The following is a 17279-nucleotide window of genomic DNA, read 5'->3' on the forward strand; positions in this document are numbered from 1 at the left end:
ACTCTTCTTGTCTGTCTCGCCTCACTCTTCTTGTCTGTCTCACGTTACCTTACTCTTCTTGTCTGTCTCGCCTCACTCTTCTTGTCTGTCTCGCCTCACTCTTCTTGTCTGTCTCACGTTACCTTACTCTTCTTGTCTGTCTCGCCTCACTCTTCTTGTCTGTCTCGCCTCACTCTTCTTGCCTGTCTCGCCTCACTCTTCTTGCCTGTCTCGCCTCACTCGTCTTGTCTGTCTCGCCTCACTCGTCTTGTCTGTCTCACCTCACTCTTCTTGTCTATCTCACCTCACTCTTCTTGTCAGTCAGCTCGCCTCACTCTCCTCACTGAAGAAATGAAATCTGATCTGTGATGCGACTGTCGTTCGGCATGCTGCATTGAGCAGCCGCGTTCAATTTTTAATTGTAGTGTCTGTTCTTTTACTGAACTAAATGATTTTTATTTCTATAAAAAATCAAAATGACGGTGGGGGTCGGTGCTGCGGTGGACAAGTGACGTAACCGGTGTTACGGCTTAACACCGGTATCACCGTCAACACCGTCTATCGCGGCAAGGCTAAACTGAAGTCACAAACTCTAACCTGTTTCTTGTGGTTTCTTCTGGTTTTCTCGGTAAGGTCAGTCTCTTCCTGCCACATCATCTCCTGGAGCTCTGGCCACTGGAGTCCGGTCTGGTGTAGAAGCCGTTCCTGCTGCTGCACACACACACACACACACACACACATGTTGTGTTTCCATGTTTTATGGGAACATCCCATAGGCGTAATGGTTTTTATACTGTACAAACTGTATGTGCTATTGCCCTACACCAAACCTACCCCTAAACCTACCCCTTACAGGAAACTTTGTGCATTTTTACTTTCTCAAAAAAACTCTTTCTGTATGAGTTATAAGCTTGTTTCCTCATGGGGACCTCAAAAATGTCCCCACAAGGTCAAAATTTATTAGTATTTCTGTCCTTGTGGGGACATTTGGTCCCCATAACGTGATAAATACCAGGTACACACACACACACACACACACACCACAGCCGGTCAGACTGAGAACAAGCTTCTCCTCATGTCTAGACTTTCAGCAGATAACTGCATTCACCCTGGCATGCTGCTTCAACGCCATTAGGCTGATTTCCCTCCACTGCTTCAACAATTTGTAAAGGAAAGTGATAGTTTTGTAAAGAGATTCATATGTTTTGATTAATCTACACAAGTAATTTCAAGCACAAGCTCTCAGACCAAAAGCTTTCGAGAAACACATCCAACTAAAACATGTGTAGCGACTGACCCGACACACAAAACATCACCTGCAGAGCAAACAAACACTAAACGTGATAAAGCTACTGCAGAGTAAAACACAGAGCGTCAGTGAAACATTAGCACTCATTTGATATATGTGTCCCTGCAGCACAAAAGCAGTGATAAGTCGCTGGGATATATTTGTAGCAATAGCCAACAATACACTGTATGGGTCAAAATTATCCTTTTTTTAATGCTAAAAATCATTAGGATATTAAGTAAAGATCATGTTCCATGAAGATATTTTGTAAATGTCCTACTGTAAATATATCAAAACTTAATGTTTGATTAGTAATATGCATTGCTAAGAACTTCATTTGAACAACTTTAAAGATGATTTTCTCAATATTTAGATTTTTTTGCACCCTCAGATTCCAGATATTCAAATAGTTGTATCTCAGCCAAATATTGTCCTATCCTAGCAAACCGTACATCAACGGAAAGCTTGTCTATTCAGCTTTCAGATGATGCATAAATCTCAATTTCGAAAAATTGCCCCTCATGACTGGTTTTGTGCTCCAGGGTCTGAAGTAAGTATCCATACGTCTTCGAGGCGGCGGCGCTCCTCCTGCTGCTGCTGGATCCTCTTGTTTCTGTCGGCCAGCAGCTGTCTCTTGTAGTTGTCCTGGCTGTGTGTTTGCTGGAGCAGGTGTGTTTGTGTGTTTGTCTCCTGCTGCAGACGCAGGAACTCCCGTCTCAACATGGACTCTCCGGGAAGATTGACTATAGAGCTGTGTGAGCACAAACACAAGAGCCACGGTCAGTTCTCAAGCCATCTGCCATATGGAGACACGCTCGCTGACATCTGCTCATCACTCAGAGACAAGAGCGAGGCCATTCATGCTTACATAACATCTTCAGCTTCATTTGAATACATTGGTTTATTCTGATTTACCTTTCGGTCGCTGTGGCACAAACGTCATCGAGCTGCCTGCTGATCATAAGCCAGCTTCACTCTCAGTGATGCACTGGTTCACTAATTCAGATCTCACCTCTCAGGTTTAACATGCAATCCAAACTGATTCATTGTCCTAATGCACTTTCCTGGTCTGATTATTATCAGTCCAAAGCAGGGCTAAAACGGCAAGTCGACATTATTAACAACGTCGACATTAAAAAATTGTCAAGAAATATTTTTGTTGTCGAGTAGTCGTTTGATCTCATATGATCTCATGTAAGAGCCTGCAATAAAGCGGTTTGACCAGAGTGGCGTGCTGTAGACCAAGACTGTAATTCAGAGAAGACACACACACTTTAGAGCAAACGCAGCCGAACCTGAAGCTGCGGAGTGGTATTTGGATAAATATGTAAATATATGTTACGCTTTCCTCTCGATAACGAAATAAACACAACAAAAACTGACCACGTTGAGAAAGCAGCAGTTAAGAAAGCATCTGATTACAGCGATGTGGACGTTTGTTAGGTACTCCAGTAAAGTCCAGTCGTATCACGTTTATTTATATAGTACTTTATGCAATAGATAGCCTTAAATCAAGCAGCTTTACAGTATTAAAAATAAAAAACCAGAGTCAGTGTCGCTTTCAGTTAGAATTACAACTTGATTTTCTGTTATAAATCAGCTCTCCAGTGTGGAGCTAGCTAATGATAAAATCTGTTTATTGTTTATTGGGGGAAAAATATTATTTTATTAAAGTGATAGTTTGGTTTGCGGAGATCAAAGCTTGATCTAGCTCAGGACTGTTTTGATTATTATAACCCTATAAAGTATTTTAACTCTTTCCCTGCCAAACACTGATTTTTCTGTGTTCTCGCTGTTATACGCTAGGGGGCGCTATTACGCATCTCCTGAATGAGTCTAGAAAGTGCCGATCAAAAACACAGGTGATGAAGCCGCAGAAATGAGTGATCTCAAATGTAAGCAGATGCATATGATAAAATAACGTGATCATTAACACTAACCACATATAAATGAAAACCGCCTAATGTTAGCGAGTGAAATGTGGATGCAGAAAGTGTTATAGACCTGTGCAAGCTTTGGGAGGACTGATGAAAGCCATCGTATTGTAATTACATAATATGATTTTCAAAAGCTGAAGTGATTATCTTTATTTATTTGTTAGAATATGTATAACTCAGTATTTAACTAATTTCAAAAGCTGAATAATCACGCAAAGTCTACGATTAAGCTGTGAAAATAATTGACGGTTAGTTGATTAATCGTTCAAATAATCGTTAGATTAATCGATTATCAAAATAATAGTTTGCTGCAGCCCTAGTCCAAAGAAAGACGTGACCGAACAGCCCTGAGCAGGGTGAGGAACACTTCCTGTTTTATTCGAGCTTTATCCATGTAGCTGGTACATCACTCCAGCTAACTCAAATTCATAAATGTTCATATTTAGTCATTATGTTCTTTGTAGCTAGTCTAGAACTGTTACTACTGTTTATGCCGACTCTACAGTCTGAACTGAGAAAGGACGGGAAGTAAAGATGTTTCAAAGCCTCTATTAAGGTTTCATATAGAGATTGGTGTGGTAACACATACCTGGGTTCACCTTCATCTTCATTCATGGCATCTTCTTCATCTTCACTGCCACTGTATTCATATTCCGTCCCCTCTGTTCACAGTGATCATAAATAGTTTGAGGCTAATTAGGCCAAACCAAGAGCAAACTACACTACCATCTGAACAGTGGATGTGTTTGGATGTAATTTTAATGTTCATCTTCTCAAACCACAGAGCATCCGTTCATCACCTTTCTCTCGCCTCCTCTTCCTGGTCCTGTCCAGGTGGTCTTTGAGCGTGATGCGCACCTGTCGCTCATTGGGAAGGTCTTTAATGAAGGAGTGGCGCAGGAGCGTCTCTGTGGACGGCCGGTGGAGGTAGTTCTTCACCAGACAGCTGTCTACAAACGTCTGAAACTTCTTAGACCTTCAGGAGCAGTGAAACACAGGTCAGTTATTTTTTACAATCGCTCGGACACATTTCTCAATGCTTCCGTCACTTTCTCAAAACTCCTCACACCGAGCACAGCATCAGTCTCTGTGGGCTAAACTGTAAAGCGTCATTTATCATTGCTTTGGCACAAAATGCATTCATTGACCACATCTGTCAAATTACATGAATTATTTTCTCACTTTGATAACAAACACCATAAAACCTTTATGTGCTACACAAGCCAATTTGCACGTTTGCATGCTGTTTTCAAAACTCAGTTCAAAACCTAGCACAGTACAAAAATGACTAAGACAGAAATCTGCAACATTTCTACAGTAATATCATATAGAAAAAATATTCTGAATGTAAAAAATCAAATACTTTCGAAGCACTTGCATGTAGCTGAACGTCTTCACAAGTGCTAGTCTTTCACACTTTCATCACCATCCACACAAAAGGGGAAAACTTAGGAATAATTTTGTACTGCAATGTAAACGTGGAACACCTAACATATAGTGCAGTGAATTATAAAACAGTAGAGAGTATAATTATTGTTTTGTACAGGAATTTTACAAAAGAAAACTTGCTTGTTAGTGTTTATTAGGTTGTTGTGTTATGAGAGATAAAGTGTGTTGTTTTTGCTAGAGTTGATTTGAGGCATTAATGAAGTGTTTTGGTAATTTTAGTGCATTTTGAATGTGAAATGAACTGCTGTGTAAAGTTGAAAATGGTTAGGAGAACTGTGTGAAGAGTTTTGAAAAAATAACTTTAGAATTGAGAAATGTGTCCTAGCGATTGTAACGAATGTCTCGGTGGTTCCCCTTCTAGGGAACTCGAGCTGCGTCCTCTAGTGAACACTATGGGGTGTCTGAAGCACGTGTAAAACAGCTTCACTCTAATTGGCCCACGTAGCCTGTGACATCACAGATGGGCGCCCGGAAGTATACATCAATTGCATTTCAATGTTAAAGAGGTGTACAGCGGTATGCGCACATCATCATGTTATGTTATGCTATATCATTAGGAAACTCTATTCATAATAAACTCTATGGCTGTGTGGCAGGTCTGGCTGTAATAAACGGCATTCTCTCACCATTTCTTGGACTTGAGTTTGGGAGGAGGGTTTCGTGGAATGAGGAACAGCGCTCTCATGGGATGCATGTCACACAAGGCTGCAGAGAAATACAGGAATCACACACAAACACTGGATCATATGTAACTTTTATAGAGTGTTTCTGAGTATGTAAACTCACGTGGCGCTCCCTCGGCCATCTCTAAAGCGGTGATTCCCAGAGACCACACGTCGCTCTGAAACATGCGTTATCACAGTCACTGATGGAAACATGTTCACTCACTGATGTAGAGTAATCTACTCACCCTGTAGTCATATGTGGAGTCAGGGTTTTCATCGCACGCGATCACCTCCGGCGCCATCCAGTACGGCGTCCCGATGAACGTGTTTCTTCTGCCAATCGTTCGGTCTAACTGAGCGCTGACGCCAAAATCCACTGGAAAAACACATACATCAACAGTGTCTCCTGCCATATATATACCAGCATATGATACAGGGCGATTCTTCTGTACATGCATATTGCGCTGTGCTTAAAAAAAAAACATGTATTTTAGTGGATTCTCATTTTTGTGTAGTTTAAATATTAAAATAACAACAAAAAAAGACAAAAACAGAATGAATATACTAAAACTTTAAAGCTGCAGTCTGTAAGTTTTGCCTCTTTGTCGCCATCTCTGTTTGAAACCTGCAATTGCAGCTGTTTGTGGAATTATCTTCATTACGTGGGTTGTGCACCGGCGCGGATGAATCTCATGTTTTGAGGTGAATGTGTGGATCCTGTACTTAGCGATCAGATTCTAGTCTACGTCTTGGAATATATGACCCAAATAAGAATTTTCACCAGATATCATCTGAACAATAAGTAACAAGTCTGCCTCGTTTGTTCTGACCAACTGAGGAAAAAAGCATTACAATAAATCACGCTACAATGGTGATTAAATCTAACGATCGGTTAGCTCATATCACATCAAACCAGATGCACATTTAAAACTGGAATATAATTGAATTTCAGTCACGTGTTTCATAAACACATAATCCTTTCTTGATTACAATCCTCCATCAAAATGATAAGTTTAATTATTGCAGCTGTGAGAAAAGGCTATAAACGATCCTCCACCTGCAGGATCCTCAGTGTTTCATAAACACATAATCCTTTCTTGATTACAATCCTCCATCAAAATGATAAGTTTAATTATTGCAGCTGTGAGAAAAGGCTATAAACGATCCTCCACCTGCAGGATCCTCACATGCGATATAGTCTATTAGCCGGGAAAACTTCTTTATGTTTACAGCCGTGCATAATTTTACGTCATTTTTAACCAAAAAAAAGTTTCGGACTGTATCTTTAAAAATTATATGGAAACAGATTTTTTTTTTTTTTTATCTAATTCAAAATATTAACAAAATGATGATAGCAAATCAATGATACTTAAATAACACTGCTATGTACACAATAATTATAATGTATCTTATGCTTAATTTTTATGTAAGTGTAAAGTAGTAAAAACTGACTCATATAAAGTGGGTCCTATTTTTATTTTTAAATCGATTGTGCAACATCTTTCATATAAGAAATAAAAAGCTGGCATATAGAAAAATGAAAAGTACCATAGCAAAATAAAATAAGAAGCAATAAGAAAAAAGTAACCTAAAGCAACTAACCATAGCATGTTTGAAGGGTGCGCTTGCAGTGCTTCTCAGTGAAACACGCTCATGATCATATCTAGTATTTCTCAGATGCTGGTAATGGATGGAGGTCTTACCCAGTTTGATCTCAGCATTCTCCGTCAGCAGCACGTTTTGTCCTTTAATATCTCGATGAATCACGTGATGTGAGTGCAGGTGTAACAGACCCTGAGAGAACAGCAGCAGACCACAGTTTACACACACAAACACTGGACAGAAATAAATAAATAAACAGCTGCATTTCATTACTTTTGCGCTTTTGATACTTTAAGCTTTGTCTTTCTTTTAATGATGTGCATGCCCTCATCAACTCAACAGTGAAATCAATGCCTATTTTAGCTGCTAAATTAAACATTATTAAACAGTGTTTTTTGCTGACGTATCATGCCCATGTCCTGCTTTCTTTGCTCATTCACCTCTTTCTGCTTTTCCTGCATGTTGTGAACAGGAATGATCATAACATTACCACTGTATTTCATAAATACAGGGTTCACATTTTCCATTTCCGACGTTATTTTACATTTTAGCACTATTAAGCTTTATATTTGGTATTTTTTAAAATAGTTTTTACATTGTTTTTCGCTAAGTGACTTTTGCATGCACACAAGAAACTTGTTTGTGCCCTTTGAGAAACTATTCACATAAGCATGGGAATTTTTTGCATGCTTACGCATTACAATTTCTGGTTTTATGTTACCTATTTCCTTTGTGCATCACTGCCATCTTACTATGAATCAAATGAGAGCATGGATGCACATGAATTAATAGAGATCAACTTGCTCAAAATGTGGCTTTCCTTATGGGAGTACCTCTAATATCAAGGCCTAATGTCCAATTTAGCTCATCCTCTGCAGCAGCAGAAAAACCATGACACGAAATGTGTGCATTGTACTTTGCCAAGTTCACGGGTCTATAAAAAAGACTGGAATTGTAAACAAAGTGTTCAAAATGTGGCTTTCGTTAGGGCAGTGTGTCATATTTCAAAGCCTTAGGTCTCTTTAATGCATAGCCAAGAAACCACACCGTTAAATGTTAGTACAACACATGGCTCGGTGCACACATAATAGTCTGTATATTTTTTTATTTTTGCAAAGGGTCCTCGAGGCCATGTCATACGGAGCTAAGAATATCGTGAGAACAAACCCAAAATGCAAAACATTTTGCATAATTAAAAAGTGCACCTTGAATTCATTCAGTCGTGTTTGACAGTCACTAAAGACACTGCTTATTCATTAGAATACAAGATCAAAAACAATGATAACAGCAACTATTTTATTTTTGTGGCAGGGCCAGTAGAAAAAAATCCTTAGCTTTGATCCCCGAAATCCCACATTTCTGCCACAACACCATGCTTTCAGTTAGTGTTACTACAGTAAATCCATGGTAAAGTTGGTGATTTGCGGATCATTGTGGCACGATGGTTGAGCATCAGTGTTGTTGAGAATGTCAGCGTTGGTCGTTAAACTGGTTTAACTCACAGAGACATCTGGGTTTGTGACAGAACTCACATGCAATAAAAGAGCACTCACAATGTGATCATTTAGTGTCAGTCTGGAGCTCTGCACAAGTCCAGAAAACACACACTCAGGGTCAGCGTACTGGTTCGGGTGAACTGTCCCTTTAAGATGACCAGACAGCTCATAACAGAAGTGAGCACAGCAGAAGCTGGAGGCTGGTCTTGTTGTGTTTCTCTCTCTCTCTCTCTCACTCACCCACAGCTGGTCATCCTGACCCGCAGGACTCTTCTTCACAAAAGCACCGTAGTACGTGGCTATGTTCCTGTGATGGGAGTGAGTCTTCAGCATGTTAATCTCCAGCTTGATTTCATCCTCCTCGTCCTGCAGAAGACACGTGTGTGAGATGCCACAGCACAGTTAAAGCAGATCAGTGAGCAGTGGTGCAAACTCATTTTCAGGGAGCGTTGCTAAAGGCAGGACAACGTGTTGCTTAAAAGCTGCTAAATGACGTTGTGATGTCACCGCGCGAAATGCAAGACTGCCCAGACTACACAATCAGATCCCTCGAATCTCAGCAAAAATATGATTGTGAATGTGATTTGAAGTGTTCATTTAGATTTGTTAGTAAAACTAAAAAAATAAATGTTGTGTGTTTTCTGGTGAGCTAGTGAAACTACTCATTCTGAACAATTATATTTGTAAGCAGTGTATTGGTAGTTAGTTAATACACCACACTTTAAGAAAGGTCTGTAAAACGGGACACAATGTACTGCGTTAATTTGAGATTTGTAAGTTTTTGTACTTGGATTTAAAATTGCGCACTGTATTTTGTGTTTTCAGGTTACAACTTAACAGATAATGTCCTGATAGAAAATTACCGTGTACCTTTTCCATTTTTATAGATATTTTTTAACTGATCAACAAGTGCAGGTACAAACTAACAAGGTGTTATTATTATTATTATTGAACAATTGCAACTAGCAGCTTAATCCACGTGATATGTGTACTGCTAGACTCCTTTGATTTCCTCTTCTTAGTGTAATTTAGAGGGAAAATATGTTTTTATCATTTGAGTCACAGTTGCTAAAAGTTGCCAAGTCAATTTTAAAAATAGCTACATTTGGTGCTTTTTGAAGAAAAAGTTGAAAAAGTTGCTAAATCTAGCAGCAGCATTGCTAAGTTGGCAGCACTGGAAGTGATGGTCAGGGAAAGTTAATGTGTTATCTCTCACGACAGACCCTGCCGAGGCTCTCCGAACACCTTCAGCACACTCTGATGAATACCACTGTTTTGCTCAGTGATCACAATGGTGAGTACTAATCTTCATCAGAATTATTGCACACGCAATCCTGAATCAAGATGACATCAACTCGTACACTCTTTATCTGACCTCATCTAGTTTCTTCTTGTATGGTGGCATGGAGGCATTAATATCCAGTGCACCAATATCACAAATGATTACGCTTAATTAATCAAAGGATGCAGAAATCGTGATTCCAGACGCACTGACTGATAGAGAAGAGTGTTATTATGCAGCAGTGTTAAGAGTGTGATGTGAGTGATGTTCAGATGAAGCTCATACCTCTGTCACGTCCATGACCTTGATGGCTGCCAGCTGTCCTGTTTTCACATGTCGACCCTGTCTCACACACACACACACACACACACACACACACACACACACACACACACACACACACACACATGCGCAAATCTCTGCTTTTGCTGTGACTTCAAAGCTGTATTTTCAGCATCATTACTCCAGTCACATGATCTTCAGAAATCATTCTGATATGCCGATTTGCTGCTCAACAAAACGATTTGTATTATGTAATTATATTATGATGTTGAAAACAGCTCAGTAGTATGTTTCAGGTTTCTTTGATGAACAAAGTTCAGAAGAACAGCATTTATCTGAAATAGAATCTTTTGTAACATTATAAATGTCTTTATCATCACTTTTGATCAATTTAGAGCATCCTTGCTAAATAAAAGTGTTAATTTCTATAATTTCTCTATGTGATGCTTTACCACACTGCAGTTTATACTTATATATGCGTCTGTCTGATGAGCTCGAGTGTGTGCAGGACTCAGAAACACAAGCCAAGCGATGCAACTACCGCAGAGACATGAACTCAGACATAAACTCGGTTTGACCATAAATCCTGATCAAATTTCCCTCGCTTAGTATTACCGTTTCATATTTTAATGATCATTAAATCCGTATCGGATTACCGCGATTCGAACAACTGAGGATAAATGAATACAGTCCAGCATACAGCAGGGTTTTACAGGTGCACACAGCAGCAGAGTAGTTTGGATTTGTGTGAAAACGGTGGAAAAGCTGGGAGGGTTTAAAGAGTGCTGAGGGAATTATACAAATGAATATATGAATGAATTAACTATATGAATGCACCTCTGAAGATTCAATGGCATTTTGTTTTCCCCTTCGCTCCATGTAGCACCTAATAAACTAGTGTTGTTTACGGTAAACCGCTGTAATTCTGCTGCTCCATCAGCGCCCCCTGCTGTCAGAGAGTGGAGCTACAGAGACTCATTCACATTCAGTCTGTGTGCAGCTTCTGTCTGGACATAAAACAGACCGGATTTACAAGCTCTGCTGTCATTTATGTGGATTCTACACATTTAAACAATTCAGATGAACTTTATGAATTATTATTTTAGGTTCAAGTGTGTGCAAGGAACTGGAAGCAAGTAGAGTATGACTGTTTCTGAAGCATGCAGCGCCATCTGCTGTTCAAAGCTAAGCTCAGAATCCATTCCACAGAGAATCACGATGCATTCGGAAAATCTCAGATTTCTCGATTTGCAATGCATCGATTTATTGTCGCAGCCCTAAACACAATAGTGTCATTATTCAATTCAATTGAGTTTAAGTTTTGTTTTCATCAAATAGTGTCAGTGGCATTAAATGTAATGATGTTATTGAATGTTAAGTGTCTACTGCCACAGCTCCAGCAGGACACTGGTGTGCATGTGTCTGACCAAAGCAGGGTGTCATGAGGGCCTGAGGTCCTGTAATGAGACCTGTGCTCACTTCAAAAACTCCTGGGTTGCTTTTGCTGTATGTTTTGGGTCATTGTCCATTCGTACTATATGAAGCGCCTCTCAATCAGCTTTGCTGCGTTTGGTTGAATCTGGGCAGAGAGTATATCTCTACACACTTCAGAGTTCATCCGTCTGCTTCTGTCTTCTGTCTCATCATCACTAAACACCAGTGACCCAGAGCCACTGAAGCCATGCAGCTCATGCATCACACTGCTCCATGCTTCACAGATGATGTGTGTGCTCTGATCATGAGCTGTTCCAAGCCTTCTCCAGACATTTCTTCCCATCGTTCTGGTGCAGGTTGATCTTAATTTCAGCCGTCTAAAGAATGCTTTCCAGAAGTGCTCTGGCTTTTTTAGATGTTTTTGGCAAAGTCTAATCTGGCCTTGTTTGCAGCTTGTGATGAAGCCTCTGTGTTTGCTCTGGTGAAGCCTTCTCGTGATCGTAGACTTTGACAGAGACTCGTCTGCCTCCTGGAGAGTGTTCTTCTCTGGGCTGGATGTTGTGAAAGGGTTTTTCTTTACCATGGAGAGGATTCTCCGATCATTTAGCACTGTTGTCCTCCGTGAACGTCCAGGTCTTTTTATGTTTCTGAGCTCACCAGTGTGTTCTTGTTTTCTCAGAATGTACCAAACTGTTGATTCGGCCGCTCCTGATGTTCCCGCTATCTCTCTGATGGATCTGTTTTGTCTCTGAAGCCTAACAATCGTCTGTTTCACGTGTATGGAGAAATCTTTGACCGCATGATGTGGTTCACAGCAACGGCTTCCAAATGCAAATGGCACACTTAGAATCAACTCCAGACCTTTTAACTGCTTAATTGATGTAGAAATAACGAAGGAATAGCCCACATCTGTCCATGAAACAGCTTTTGAGTCAACTGTCCAATTACTTATGGTCCCTTGAAAAGGGGGGAGTTACATATTAAAGAGCATAATTAAAGCTCAGAGTGTGCACTTTAAGCCTGTATTCATTATATAACTGTAACTTGAATATGTTTTGGTCAACAGCTAAAATAATAACAATTGTGCCTGAATTTATTCATTGTGTGATGCATTTATCCATCAAATGTGTTTCCATCTCCCATTATTAGCATTAACCCCTTTTCGCACAAGTCAAAAACCACCTCAAGTGAGCGTAAAAACTTTTTTGCGACTTAAGAGGTTTTTGTTTTAAATTTGGTGCTTCCATCACTCGTTTCTGATGTCATACTTCAATATGCGCATAAAAACAGGGTGATGGAAACATAGCTTTTGATGCCACTGACTGACCCGCACGTTCCCCAGATCTGAAATCAATGGAGATCCTCTGGGACGTTACGTATCGGAGCATCTGAAGCACCACAGACTGCCCAGGAGCTCACTGATGATCCAGGTCTGGCAGGAGATCCTCCAAGACATGCATCATCTCACCAGGAGCATGCATAGATGTTTACAGTCATGTGGAGGCCAAAAACACTACTGACTCAGTTTTTGCTTTGATTTTTGTGTGATTTTAAATCTGGCCTTCAGTAGGTTGATGACTTTGGTTTGCATTGACCATTTTCACATCATTTTGTTCTCAATGAATTACACAATGTATATAAGTAAAGATATTTCATTCATTGAGATTCATTGATTTAAGTGTTTTTTTAGCAGTGTTATATGAGGCTTTCCACTTAAAGAGACTGTTCATTCAAAAACGTCATGGTTAATTCACGCTCACATTGTTTCAAACCTGTATGACCTTCTTTCTTCTGCTGAACACAAAAGATATTTTGAAGAATTAATCCATTTTGGTGACCACTGATGTCTATTGTATGGACAAAAAAAATCTTCTTTTATATCAAGCAGAAGAAAGTAAGTCCTACAGGTTTGGAGGAGCATTAATAATGCCTGAATCAACATTTTTGGGTGAACTATGGCTTTAAGACGCTGATGATCAGACTGCACTCGTTCTTCATGCTGTAATGCGTTTCGCTGGAAATGGGTCAGCACAGGACGACTGAAAGCCAACCATGATGCTATTGACTGGATGAGCGCGTGTTTGTAAATCACGGCTCAGACACACACACTTCAGCAAACATCAAGAGAGGGAACGGCCTCTTTAACACGCGTTTACATGAGCGCACAATGACATCATCCCACCAAACGCCATGCTTTCAAGAGGAGCTCCAAGAAGAGCGCTCTGGAGCGAGTACATGCAGCTCAACAGCCTGTCTCCTCATCATGAGTGCTGTTTCCCGGGGCTCATCATGCACAGTGGAAGAGCGAATGAGTTGTGAATCTGGCAGGTTTCAGATGGTATTTCTGTCGGAGGGGATTTCCTCGTGTTCGCCAGGATGCCTGCGAAGCGCCACATTGTAGCAAACGACTGGGACATAAACAGGAAGTGCTGTCTAAAAACAGTGACAAGGGGATTATACTTCAGACAAAGCAGTTCTCTGAAAAATCCTTTAAAAGATTGTTGAAAAGCTGTGGAAATTGATGCACATTAGATCTCAGAAGCAAAGGACTGTTTTATTGTGTTTTACCAGTGACTGAATTGACTGAAGGAAGAAATAAAAACAGTGTGTTGTCATCCTAAAACCAGAAGATGGTTAATTTTTTTGACTAAATGCTGCCTGCAGTGGATATACATATTGAGGTGGATTAAAACAAATATCAAAAACAAATGGATGGTGCTGAAGCAAATTTGAAAGGGGTCATGGCATGGATTTTTAATTATTTTAATATGTTCCTTGAGGTTTACTTATAATGTTAATAAAGTTTTATGCACAAAAAATAAATAAATAAATATGTGGAAAAAATTATTATTTTCAACCCATATTCCCTGTCTTTAGGGGCGTGTCTTTTAAGGCTCGTCGGTAATCAGCCGCTGTTGTAATTGGCTAACATCACTGCATAGGAAACAGTGCTTTGACAACATAATCAAAATAAAACGGTCATTTCCAGACGAAGCATTATGAAATCATTTACTTACGGTTTGTGATGCAGCTGCAGTCAGATCTACTGCTTCATCTTTCAACAAATGATTCTTTGTGACTCTACATGACACTGTGCCTCAATTACAAAACAAAATGCTCAGATCCGGGACGCCATTAAAAATAAACTATCCACTTGTTCCTTATGCTGGGATCCTTCTGATATCTGTACAAAGACGTGAACGAGCTGCTTAAAAACCAAACGCGTCAAAGCGAACTTTCGGTCACACTTTATATTAAGTGGCCTTAACTACTATGTACTTACATCAAAAAATAAGTACAATGTACTTATTGTGGTCATATTGTATTGCAAAACACGTTTGCTGCTATTGATGTGGATATGGGTAAGGTTAGGGACAGGTTTGGTGGTTTGGGTAGGTTTAAGGGTGGGTTAAGGTGTAAGAAGATGGGTCATCAGTGTAATTATAAATGTAATTACAGAAATTAATTACATGCAGGTATTTTTAAAATATAAGTACAGTGTAAAAACATGTATGTACACAATAAGTGCATTGTATCAAATGATTCATTTAAATGTAAGTACTAGGGGTGCTCCGACTGATCGGCTACCGATCACTATCGGCCGATAATCGCTTTGGGATGATTGATCGGCGGTCTTTAAAAAGGCCGATCTCAAAAAACTGATCTCAAGCTGATGACGCGTCTGCCGTGAGGTTTGACACGACATGCAGCGGCACCGTCTCAGTCTCTGTCCGGTGTGGGTAAAATAATTATAATGCTGAAGATGAGGTACTCACCTTCATATTTCTTCATTAAATAACTTATAAAGTAATTAGAAAACCTTGTGTGAGACGTAATTTCACAAACAATGCACACGGTTGCGGTCCGGCAGTGCGTTCCAGGAGCGGTGCATCTGCAGCAGTGCAGAGATCGTTTCCGCACGGAGTCTATTGCTGCGCTCCAAAGCGCTGAATTAAAGTAACAAAGCATTTTTGCAGTAAACATGAACATGGATTGACACGAAAATGTAGTAATAATGTAGCATATTATTAAAGTCTACTGTGTTTTACAGTCAACACATATGGCTTTTTGGCTAGGTTTAAAGGGAAAGAGCACTTTTAGATGAAGGCAATAATAGATGGCACTCGTGGAGGTGGGAAAACAAAGATCTTTATGAGCCACAGGATTGCTTGTAATAAAGATTTCAATGCAAAGGAAAGGCAGTAGAGCTGACTATTTCTGTCAATGGTAAGTTTGTGATAACGTAAGAAAAGTAGTTTAAATGTTTTGCCACTTGCTTGAGAAACTTATATAAATCTAGAAGTAAATGCAACAGTAAAAAGCATTGACTTATGTGTTGCTTATATTTATTGTGTTTAAACACACCTGTGAAAGATTGTATTACTGTATTGTGTAAAAAAGAATTGCAATGCTGAAAAAGCATTTTCAGTGACAATGTTTGGATTTGAAATTAAACTAATGGATAAATGTTGTGTTTGTGGTAAACAGCCACGGATCCTTCTCCTCTCACAAGAGTCACCTAATGCCCGGTTCGATTTTGCCACGGTTTGCTTGACGTAGGGTGTCGTGGGGATTCGTAAATGACACGGACGTAAGATTCCATCGTTTCAGCTCGTGTAGTGTGTCATAGTGGACGACAACCGATTCCGCGTCTGCGATGCTTCACGACAGAAAGACTAGCATGTTTAATTTTTTTTCCGTCGTTCACGACGAGATCTGTCACATTGGTGACGTTGACCAATAGCAGCACAGAAGCTCTTTCATACACAGGTTTCAAACATGGCAAAACGACAGAGAGATGATGGTGCTGCTAGGTGGAATTATGAGGAGGAAAGGTTCGTGGAGCTGTGGCAGCAGTACTCCTGCCTGTATGATGTGTCATCAGGGGACTACCACGACAGAACAAAGAAAGTAAAATGCTGGCGAACTATAGCGGAAGCACTTCAGCAATGTTTACACTCTTGTTTTCGGAAGTCAGTCCTTCTCGATGACATCACGCGCGTCGTTAAAGACGGCACACGATGAATGGTCGGGAAGCAACGTGTAGTCTGACATGTTTCTTGTCCACGACACGACAAGATTTTAATCGTGTAATCAGTGACTATCAGCCACTATAAGCCACCACGCCCCCCACTTATTAGCGCTGTTATTTAGAGCTTTTCCGTAAATTCCATGCATTACCATTTGAGATTGAAACGTAAAGTCTGAATTTGGTTTACCAATCAAATGCATTTATTCTATATCTGACTTTTGAACGATATGTGCACGTATCTATCAGGTGATCGCTGCCCAGTATGTCTGCATTCACCTCTCTTCACTTTGTTCTGGAGTAATCTGGAAATGGTCGTGCAAAGAACAACATTCAATAAGTAAAAATGTCAGCAATTCTAAAAGAGAGAGGGGCTCAAAAAATGAAAAACTTCAAATACAAAACATAAAAAACATGAGAGCTATCAGGTTATTTTACTAAAGCTGATGATGGAGTGGAAGTGTCTGGAACAGCAAGTGAACCGGGCACATGGAGCAAATAAAAACAGTGTCATCGTCCACACAGATGTTAGGTTAGTTTGATTATTAACTGGATTTATATTGTTTTTGTGTTTGAACAAACTATATTCATTTAAGGGTTGGGAGATAATCCGGTAGAAATATATCAGTCGTTGATTGAAGCGCGTCACGATGTAGTCTAAGCTTATCATTTCAAGGCATTTTAAGCAGGTTTTAAAACAAATGGTTTATACTGTTCATGGACATTACGCTGCGGGGCAGAATTCATTCTGATGCTTGCATTAAAAAGGTTTCTACCTGATACACCTGCTCGTATTACTGACTAAACTTTCGCTCCTTGTGCTTAAACGGTCAAAT

The 17279-nt window shown here is 39.9% G+C and overlaps 1 protein-coding gene across 1 annotated transcript in view; it reads right to left on the reverse strand.

Annotated features, from left to right (window-relative positions):
• Nucleotides 1-17279, reverse strand: part of LOC107571824 (mitogen-activated protein kinase kinase kinase kinase 4-like) — a 71551-nt gene that overhangs the window by 45224 nt on the left and 9048 nt on the right. Inside the window, exons 3-12 of the mRNA XM_016258206.1 lie at nucleotides 9984-10040; nucleotides 8474-8782; nucleotides 7022-7112; nucleotides 5564-5694; nucleotides 5440-5494; nucleotides 5280-5358; nucleotides 4005-4180; nucleotides 3794-3866; nucleotides 1832-2018; nucleotides 577-690 (exon numbers count right to left, since the gene is read on the reverse strand). Of these exons, the coding sequence (XP_016113692.1) occupies nucleotides 577-690; nucleotides 1832-2018; nucleotides 3794-3866; nucleotides 4005-4180; nucleotides 5280-5358; nucleotides 5440-5494; nucleotides 5564-5694; nucleotides 7022-7112; nucleotides 8474-8782; nucleotides 9984-10040 (1272 nt within the window). The remainder of the gene's footprint in view (nucleotides 1-576; nucleotides 691-1831; nucleotides 2019-3793; nucleotides 3867-4004; nucleotides 4181-5279; nucleotides 5359-5439; nucleotides 5495-5563; nucleotides 5695-7021; nucleotides 7113-8473; nucleotides 8783-9983; nucleotides 10041-17279) is intronic.

The sequence above is a fragment of the Sinocyclocheilus grahami genome, unplaced genomic scaffold, assembly GCF_001515645.1.
Source record: "Sinocyclocheilus grahami isolate Dianchi unplaced genomic scaffold, SAMN03320097.WGS_v1.1 scaffold1656.1, whole genome shotgun sequence".
NCBI lineage: Eukaryota > Metazoa > Chordata > Actinopteri > Cypriniformes > Cyprinidae > Sinocyclocheilus > Sinocyclocheilus grahami.